The 10,455-nt window shown below is 32.0% G+C and overlaps 1 protein-coding gene across 1 annotated transcript in view; it reads left to right on the top strand.

Annotated features, from left to right (window-relative positions):
• The first annotated feature begins 1,845 nt into the window (after positions 1-1,845).
• LOC112018561 (two pore calcium channel protein 1A) overlaps positions 1,846-10,455 on the top strand; it is a 39,646-nt gene continuing 31,036 nt past the window's right edge. Inside the window, exons 1-4 of the mRNA XM_065778486.1 lie at positions 1,846-2,208; positions 3,295-3,438; positions 3,538-3,645; positions 9,125-9,336. Coding sequence (XP_065634558.1) covers positions 2,077-2,208; positions 3,295-3,438; positions 3,538-3,645; positions 9,125-9,336 — 596 coding nt within the window. The 5' untranslated portion in view covers positions 1,846-2,076. The remainder of the gene's footprint in view (positions 2,209-3,294; positions 3,439-3,537; positions 3,646-9,124; positions 9,337-10,455) is intronic.

The raw sequence follows: 10,455 nt of genomic DNA, 5'->3' as shown, positions 1-10,455 counted from the left end.
TTTTCTTAAAACAAGCTTTCTTATATATTAAAATTTAAAACTGAAAATGTTAATTCTAATTTGTTTATTTTTTAACACAAGTAGCAAGAGGCTGTAATCCCAATAACACTTGGTAAATTCTAATTTTGTTTGTTATCTATGAATTAAATTACTAAAAGAAAAGAAAAGTGTTTTGGAAAAAGCATAAGAAAGAATAATCTAAGCGTTAAAATTAGAAAATTAGAAGTTAGAATAGACTGTTTTTGACAAGAATCAATCAAAACTGATAATATATAAAAAGAAAGGGGGAGCTCAATGTTAAGAAACCATTGGGTTAATTATTGCTTTTCTTTTATTTCTCTGTCTTTTTTCACGAAATGGTTAATTACTTAATTGCTTTCATTGATAGTAAACTAATCATAGCATGCAATTCTTGAATGCATTATTATTATTATTATTATTTTTAACATAGTAGTGTTACACAAGTATGCTTGGAGAAATTTCTTTGGTGGACAAATGACCATTCATGAACACCACATGCGTGATTGTCATTCCACAAATATAAAATTCTTGTGGAAGTGTAGAGGGCAAGGGTCGAAATTCAAGTTTCCAAGAGAAAGTTTCACACGCATATAAACTTAAATTTGACTAAAATAGAATTTCTATCTTATATAAAAAAGATGACCATTCATGACACATGATTAAAAATAAATAGTGTGTCAAATTATATTTAGGTTTTTATGTTAAATAAATTTAGTGTAAGGCAACAAAAATAGAAATAATGTAACATAATAATAGATTTATTAAAAAGATACCTAAACTCTTAGCTTCCACCTCCCAAAGTTTTGCTTTTTATCTCACATTTCTTCTAAAAAAGTAACAATACTATTTTTTTTTTTTAAATAAGTTAAATTAAAATTTTTGTTTCACTTTTAACAAATAAGCTAGTGAAAACTAAGTGAAACTAATTGGATATTATCCATAAGAAATTTTTTATACTAATTTCATTTCTTTCTAATGTTAAAAATATGTAATTCAAGAGGATAAGGGCCTGTTTGGTCATAGAGTTCAAAAATTGTTGTTTAAAAAGATGTGAAAACTGTGGTTTAAAAAGTGTTGTTGAAAAATGTGTTTTAGTGTTTATAAAACAAAAAAAATGTGTTTGGTATCATGGTTTAAATAACATGTTTCAGTGTTCGAAAAACATAAATATGTGTTTGGTATGTGTGTGTTTGATTTTTAAAAAAATTGACACTATACAAAATAATTTTTTTTATTTGATGAGGCTAGACGGTCTGATTTGAGGAAGAGAATTGAACACAGATATGTCACATCAGGTGGTCCACATGGTGTTTGAAAAACATTGTTTGTTGTTTAAAAAGAAGCCATAGGTGATTTCAAAAAGCATCATATTTAAACCATATTTTCAACAACAATTTTCAAGCAACACTAAACACAGATATGTTGCCAAAAGCATATTTTTATTTTTAAACACTAGTGTTCAATGTTTAAACACTGAACACTAGTGTTTAAACTCAGTGACCAAATGACCTCTAAGAGACTGTTTGGTACATCATTTTAAACATATATTTTCAATTTTTAAACAATATTATACGTATTTTTACATATTTTTTTACTCATATATATTTTCAAAAAAATTAAAAAAGTTATTTAAATACACGTAATAAACAAGTCCTCAATATTAATGCCCACTGTTTAAATATACATACTAAACAAGTTCTCAATATTAGTGCCCATTATTTTACACACAACCGTACACACTTTGCAGCAAAATCGTGACTTCATATCACAATTTGAGCTCAATAAACATTGCCATTCAAACAGAGTAATGAGGGGTAGCTGATGGGAACACGATTCAACAGTCAACGTAACCCGACACAGAAGCCAAAGTTGAAAGTTCACACATTTGACATTTAACGAAGATTCATCTGTCTCACTACGTCTCGGATCAAAACCTTTATTATCTTCACCACCTCTCTCTGTCTGTCTCTGTCTCTGTCTCGGTTTCTCTGCTTTTGTTGTTTTGAATTGAAACCAATTGTCATTTTGGTTTCAGTTCTCATTTGTCTCTTATAGATGGAGAAGCCTCTGCTAAGCGGAGAAAGCAGTAGAGCTACTGCGGCTGGTCGCAAGAGAGAGCACCATAATCGTTCTAGGGCCATTGCTTACGGCTCGAATTTTGAAAAGGCTGCTGCTCTCGTTGATCTGGTTCGTTTCATTCTTTGTTTCACCTTTTTTTTTTTTTTTTTTTTTTCACTTTTTTAATGTATCCAATAATTCATCTTCTTTCCCTTTTAAGAAAGTGTTTATTTTTTGGGGTGTGTTAAGATTAGAGTTTTGGTGAATGTAGTTGTGTTCTAATGGTGAATTTGATAATGGGTTTTGTGTTTGGTAATTATGTAACTATGTAATGAATGGTTGTAGTTATAGTTGTTTAGGCTTATTTTATTTGTTTTGGATGTGGAATTTAGGAGGAATCAGATGTGATTAGGTGATGTTGATAATATATGTAGTGGGATACAAATTAGATACAGTATCTTAGGTGTACATTAGGTTCTCAATTACATTCAAACACTTGGTTGCATTTGCCAATAAGACATAAATAGCATTATGCTTCTTGTTAATACTGACTTTTGAAGTCTATTTCATAATCGGCTTGTCTTTAGAATTTCAAAGTAGGTTTCCATGAAGACAAGTTAAATTGAGCTTTTACCATAAAAGAAAATGAAAAAGAAGAGTCATATGAGAATTCAAATTGATTTTGAAAAAAAATTAATATCTTGTAATGTGTGGTGATAGAATGATAGAAGGGGTGGCACATTAATCCGTTTGACATTTACTATACATTGGTAATATATGTTTTTTTTTTTCCTTTTCTCAAATATTGTCCTTCCATTTTATGATTGCAATCTTTCGTGATTTTGTTGAAAGCCTTTAAAGTACATGATGAAATCAGGGATATATTTCTGAAGTTTCTTTTTAATAATTCTGTTAACGTGTGTAACCAACCAAAGGAAGTTCATTGATGTGCATCTCTTTTTAAAATTTTTTTTTATCCTCATAAGGCGTCCTTTGTTTTACATTGGATTTTGTGATATTTGGAAGGCTTACAAATTGTGTAACCAAGAAAGAAACAAATAGAAATTTTTAGCCTTGTCTACCTTATCTTTCTCTGAACAACTATATAACGTTATTTGAGATTTTCAGTCATTACTTCTTTAATATTCTTATTCTCAAAATTTTCCAACAAATGATTACTTTTTATTGGTTTTTGGCTGAAAATGCTTTCTGCAGGCTGAAGATGGTATTGGTTTACCTGAGCAAATTCTTGATCAATCAAACTTCCAGACTGCTGCAAAATCCTACTTCGTTTTTATTCAATTTGATTTCATCTGGTCCCTCAATTATTTTGCAATGATAATCCTAAATTTCTTAGAGGTTGGTTTTTTTTTTTTTTTTTTTTTCCTTTAATTTTGGTAAACCATGGTAGTCCTGTCAAGGTATTTATTTATTATGAACTTTCTAAACTCTGTGCAGAAACCTTTGTGGTGTACCAACTATTCTACAGATTCTTGCAATGATAGGGATTACTACTTTCTTGGGCAGTTGCCCTACTTAACTGGTGAGGTGTCTCTGATTTATGAGGTAAGAGTTAGATATTTAGAAGAATTATGACCTCTAGACTGTTGATGACATATGCTGCTATTGTATTATTCTTTTGAATACAATTGGAGTTGGTTGAACATGATTGGCATGGCAAAATTTGCAAAAAAAAAAATATAATTTTAATAATAATTATTTAAAATGGAATTGTTTGAAAACTATTTAGGAATCTAGTTTATAGGACAAAGCCACTTCTGTTCAGCATCTGTTTGCTATCTTTGTGCCAAGTGGTTACCTTATATATTTGAAATGATTGGAGTTTCTTGTTGATGTAGGATCTTAAAAAATTTTGCACCAAATTAGGATTATTTATGATATTTTGAAAGGTTCTTGAATAGGGTTCGATGTTTAAAGGTGTAGGTAAGGTTAAGTAATAAAAATATTGGATCTTGAATGAATTTGTATCTTTTTGGTGCCAAAATAGTGAATAGAACATGAAACAAAAATAGATAAAGCCTAATAAATAACCACACCTAAGTTTCCTAAGAAATCACACCCTCAAGGCTTAAAAATAATTAGCTGTTGGAATTTTATTAAAGTCAATCGCTTTATCTAAATTTTATTGAGTACATAGTACATAGAAGGCTATTACCAAACCCAATTGTAGAGAGGAGTCCGAAGTACTAATAATCTCTTTTCTAGAAGGGCCAAGAATCCTAATAACAAAGCAAAGTAATTAAGTACTTCTAAATCAAATAGAAAAAGACTCAACATATAATTAGACAAATGGGCCCGTAGTACAGCCTATTCCAGAAAAAAAAAAAAAAAAAAAAAAAAAAAAAAAACTAGATTCCACAAACAATCCTACGGATTGTGATAATACAAACCCTCCAAAACATTTTAAAACTTACCAATTTAATCCTAAAAAGACAATTTTGTCCCTGAAGACATTTTAATCCCTAACCCCCGTTAGCTATTCCGTTAGTCATTTTCCTTCTTTTTTTCTTCTCCTTTCTCAAACGTAACAGGTCTGCTCTCTCTCTACCTCTCTCGTTCTTCTTCCCTCTGACCTCTCCGTCTTTTTTTTTTTTTTTTTTTTTTGTTGCTAATCCTAACCTCTCTGCTCTCTGTTCTTCTTTTCACTCAGGCCTCTCTCTCCAACCTGACCCAGTCTCCTCTCTCTGACTCACCCTTTTCATTTATCTCTTTCTTCTCTCTGCAACGGCAGTGGTGCATGGGTTTGGTGGTCTGGGTTGGTTGTGGATCGTGATTATGGTGGTTGTTGGTTGCCGGTGATGGGTTCTGGTTTGTTGTGGGTATTTTGGTGGTGGTGGATTCCGATCTGTCGTGGGGTTGAGTTTTTTTTTTTTTTTTTTTTTGGTTTTGTGGTCGGCGGTTGTTTAAGGTGGTGGGTCTGATTTGTGGTGGATTTGAAATGGAGGTGGTTATGGGTTTTGATCTAGGGTGGATTTGCAATGAGGTGGTTGTGGGTTACTAAGTGGTGATTGGAATTTTTGGATTTGGGTTTTATTGATGTGGGTTTTGTCGCCGGTGGTGGTCACTGGGTTTTGTGGCCAGAGGTGGTTGCTGGGTTTAGTGGCCGGTGATGGTGGTGGTGGGTTCCAATATGGAATGAATTTGCAATGGGGGTGGTTTTGGGTTTTGATGTGTTGGAGGATTTGGATATTGTTGGAGCAGATTTGGCTGGGTTTTGGTATGGGTGGTAAAATTGTGTTGTGGCTCTTATTGTAGTTAATCTGAGTGGTTGTGGCTAATCTGAGGAGTGGTTATGGCTGATCTGAGGAGAGAGAGCGAGGGAAGGGTAACACTGAGGGACAGAGAGAAGAGAGAGAAACTAACGGAGGTTTACGATGTTTAGTAATATTTAGGGACAAAATAGTTTTTATGGGCTAAATTGGTCAATTTCGAAATGTCTTTAACCTAATTGGAATTAACCCAAATCTTAGGGGTGGTTTGTGAAATTTACCCTAAACTTAATACTCTAATACAGTCACTAATAACTAAAGTAGCCTGTGAAAGGATCCAAAAGGCTGCACATCAAAACCAGATCATAATTCTAGAATATTTTGATATTTACTCTTGTTTTTTTCTTGAACTATTTGTTGGTTGCATCAGGAATGTGTGGTATCAACATACATTTATTATTCGTGGGGTAATATTTATTATATAATTTAAATAAACCAGGATGAACCCGTGTTTAGGAAATTAATAGACACATAGTAAGTTGGGGCCACATTTTAGAATATTGAATCCTCACCTATCCCACCCTAAAAAAAATCCTTCTGAATTTTTTATTCAACCGTTTTGTAACTCCTACAGACAATGGGAATAAATATAAGAAATAAGTTGGATGGCTAGATAACGTACTTTTGATTAGAAAGAGTCTCCCCCCTTTTGATAAGTAAGATTTCTTCTGGATAGTCAATCTCTTGCGCATTTTATCTATAATGAAATCACATATGTGCCTTGAAGTGAGATCCCAAAGGCAAAAGTATTTCATCAGAATGGATGAGACATGTAATCCGAAATTAATTGTCAATTCCTTGACATTCATTACCTCTCCAATTGGCACATTTTCAGATTTACTTAAATTGATCCTCAAGCCTGAAACTGCCTTGAAGCAAATGAGGACGCATCTTAAATAGCAATGCTGGATTGACTTTACATTGCAGAAGATAAGTGTATTGTTAATGAAAAGGAGATGGGATATCACCATTTATGTCTCATATTATTAATAGTAAAGACATTCAAACATCCCCTTGACACAGCTTTTGCTAACATCCTTCTCATGCCTCAACCACCACAAACAATAACAGGAAAGGGGATCTCCTTGACATAAGCCACCATTGCTATTGAAAAACCACTAGGGGTTCCATTCACTAGGATAAGAAATTTGAATGTGGAAATACAAAATGCTATATACTTCCTCTTTTTCCCCCCAAAGCCACATCTTTGTAACAAATAAATCAAAAAATCCCAATTGGCATGGTCATAATTCTTTTTCAGATCAATTTGCACAAAACCCATAGATTGCCAGATTTCAAATGACTATTTAAACATTCATTTGCTATCAGGGTAGTGTCAAGTATTTCCAATGGAGACATCCAGGATTTAAATCCTCCCTCTCCTGTTGTAACTGTCGAATTTTTTTTTTTTATAAAAAGAAGAGGATATTGTAAAGTATTTATCTTCCTTGAATACATGCATTTTGAGTGTTAGACACCATATCTCCCATTACCCCCTCAAATCTATTTGCCCAAACTTTGACCAGAATTTTATAAATACTACTCTCCAAATTAGTAGGCCTAAAATCCTTCACTTCAAGTGCACCCTTTTATTTGTGATTGGAATGAGATTTAGATATTTAATTGACAAGATTTTAAGGATTTTGGTTGTCATAAAAATGGTTATATTTGGATGGCTACCCCCCATTGTTTGACGTAGTGCCTTTGGAGGGATAGGAATAACCAGAGCTTTGAGGATTCTGAGAGAACTTTGTTGAATCTTAAATAATTTTTCTTTAAAACCTTGTTGGATTGGATGTTAGTAGTATGTAGTTATTCTCTATGTTTGGTTTGTGATTTGATAGATCTTTGTAATTTGCATGCTTGATTGTATGGCCCCTAATTTTATACACTTGTATACTTGGGTGACTCTATCAGTTTGATCTCAATAAAATTCATTATTTAAAAGTAAAAAAAAGATTTTGGGGAATTGTTGGATATTTATAAGTGATGCAAATTGTGTTGGATATTTGTAACTGATGCAAATTTAAGTATCTGTCCTACATAGCTACTATATGGATAAGAAACTTCAATGTTTAATATGAATTTATAGTTTGTTCATGTTCCAAAAAGCATTGCAATTAAAATTTCATTTTTTGATAAGATTTATATTTTGATTGGTGAGTTAAATACGCTCAATAGGTTTTGAATCCATGACATCACTGTCCAGCCACAACTTTCCAGCCAAACTTCTAAGAGAAGGAAGTTCCATTTGAGTTGATGGTCATTGGACTTGATAAGAAAATTACAAGTGAAATTTTGATCTTTTGAAAAAGATTATGATGAATTGTTGAAAGTTTCTTTGATAATGGTAGTAAGTAAGACCTGTTTAAAAATCTGTCTTAAAGGAGCAAAATCCTTTGTTTGTCTTGGATTAGAAGTCTCAGGTTTGACCCATTATGAGAAGGGTCCCTTTTATTTGTGATTGGAATGAGATTTAGATATTTAATTGACAAGATTTTAAGGATTTTGGTTGTCATAAAAATGGTTATATTTGGATGGCTACCCCCCATTGTTTGACGTAGTGCCTTTGGAGGGATAGGAATAACCAGAGCTTTGAGGATTCTGAGAGAACTTTGTTGAATCTTAAATAATTTTTCTTTAAAACCTTGTTGGATTGGATGTTAGTAGTATGTAGTTATTCTCTATGTTTGGTTTGTGATTTGATAGATCTTTGTAATTTGCATGCTTGATTGTATGGCCCCTAATTTTATACACTTGTATACTTGGGTGACTCTATCAGTTTGATCTCAATAAAATTCATTATTTAAAAGTAAAAAAAAGATTTTGGGGAATTGTTGGATATTTATAAGTGATGCAAATTGTGTTGGATATTTGTAACTGATGCAAATTTAAGTATCTGTCCTACATAGCTACTATATGGATAAGAAACTTCAATGTTTAATATGAATTTATAGTTTGTTCATGTTCCAAAAAGCATTGCAATTAAAATTTCATTTTTTGATAAGATTTATATTTTGATTGGTGAGTTAAATACGCTCAATAGGTTTTGAATCCATGACATCACTGTCCAGCCACAACTTTCCAGCCAAACTTCTAAGAGAAGGAAGTTCCATTTGAGTTGATGGTCATTGGACTTGATAAGAAAATTACAAGTGAAATTTTGATCTTTTGAAAAAGATTATGATGAATTGTTGAAAGTTTCTTTGATAATGGTAGTAAGTAAGACCTGTTTAAAAATCTGTCTTAAAGGAGCAAAATCCTTTGTTTGTCTTGGATTAGAAGTCTCAGGTTTGACCCATTATGAGAAGGGTATGTAGTTTGGTTAAGCACAGAAAAGAAAAAATAAATAAAGAGCATGGCCATTTGTTGTATCTTTGTTAATTGATGTTGGATTGTGGGTAGGTGATCATTATCAAATACTAATAACCTATTAATGATGTTTTCTAGGGGGGCTTTTTTTGGTTATTCGATCATATTAGGTCTAGTGTTAGAAGGTGTTGATTGAATACATAGCATGTCAAGGATTTATGTTATTTATAGTCTAGTTAGTCTTAGAAATGATACATGGTGTTGAGGTGGTACATAAATCTTGTACTCGAACTACAAAATGTTTAATTTTGGGCATGTTGCTAGATCCCTAAGGTTTATTTGAGCATCTCAGCTTAGTTTTTTTGTACCACTAGTTTCCTTGGTTTGATGTATTATAGAGACAATCTTTTGCAAGTTTCATTAGTTTCTGCTTTCTTATGCAGGGCATATCTCTATTCATACTTGTGATACATACCTTCTTTCCAATTTCATATGAAGGGTACTATCTTTATTGGAAAAGTCTTCTTAATCGATTAAAGGTACTTCCTGATTCTTTCTCGTGTAGTTATTTTCAAACTTACCAAAATGTGAAAGAAAGTGATTTCCTGGTTTTTAATTTTTACCAAGAAGCATTTTTGGATAATCAGAACCTTTTGTATATATCTTGTACTAGGTATTTAAATTTGTGACTCAAATAGCTGATAAGTTCACCAAAGAAAGTAAATCTTTTGTGAGATTGACCTCTTTAGTTATTTAGCTGATTCTCTCTTAGTTGTATTATTAACCATTTATCTTTTCATGCTGCTTCAGTGGATTTTCTCTTTGGTTGTCATTCTGATCTTCTTTCACCTTTAGTTTGTATTGAAATGCTTCTAGATGTTGTTGCATTTTGGTTCATTGAATATGTTCTTATTATTGAGATGACTAAACCTCATCCTTACTTGTATTCTCTATCATCCATGTTCATATTCTTATTTTGGTTGCATTTTTTAAAGTGCACATGTTGCTTCTTGAGTGACCATTTTGCACCTTGTGCACTTTTATCATAACTTTGTTGCACTTCTTTTGTATATTTCCAGTTCTGGTGTACTAGGTGTGCTCTGTTTTAGTAAAATCTTTACTTACTAAAAAAAAATCTGATTTCTTCATATGATAGTTACTTGATGATAAATGCATATAACATGTAGTTTGAAAAAAAAAAAAAAAAGGTTAGCAAGTGGATCTAATAGAAAGAATTCCTAGCAGGAGTTGGTTTGATCAAGGTTAAAGTATTGACCATGTAAGACAGCCTGAAATTGCCTTCAATATAAAAAAAATATATCTATATATATATAATATTGTTTTTCTATGATTTGGATGAAGCCCAAAAACATGGTCTATGATTTAAGCTGTGAATAGATCGAAATGCATATTTGTTGATAATGAAAAGAAGAATTAAGCAATGAAATATCCTTGATAGAAAGTAAAATGTAGCCTCTTAATTTCTAAATTTTCTTTCCATTAATTTTTGGATTAGTTTGAGTAGTAGCAGCAACAAAAACATCAACAGCATCCACAATGATGGACCAGAATAAGAAAACAGTGTATCTTTGAGATCATATGATCTCTGCAGTTTATAATCAATTCATATGTTGACCCTTTATATGTAGGCAAGAAGAAAAAAGTCTGGGCTGACGTATATCTGATTTATGTGTTGAAAGTTCAATGTTGTGATATTCTGTTCCTTTAGTTTTGATTGTGAATTTCCATTTTTGTTTTTTCAGGTGGCTTTGCT

Source organism: Quercus suber, unplaced genomic scaffold, assembly GCF_002906115.3.
Source record: "Quercus suber isolate HL8 unplaced genomic scaffold, Cork oak 2.0 scaffold_184, whole genome shotgun sequence".
In the NCBI taxonomy this organism is placed as follows: domain Eukaryota; kingdom Viridiplantae; phylum Streptophyta; class Magnoliopsida; order Fagales; family Fagaceae; genus Quercus; species Quercus suber.
The sequence above is the reverse complement of the archived record's forward strand: the minus strand, read 5'-3'. Positions and strand labels throughout refer to the sequence as shown.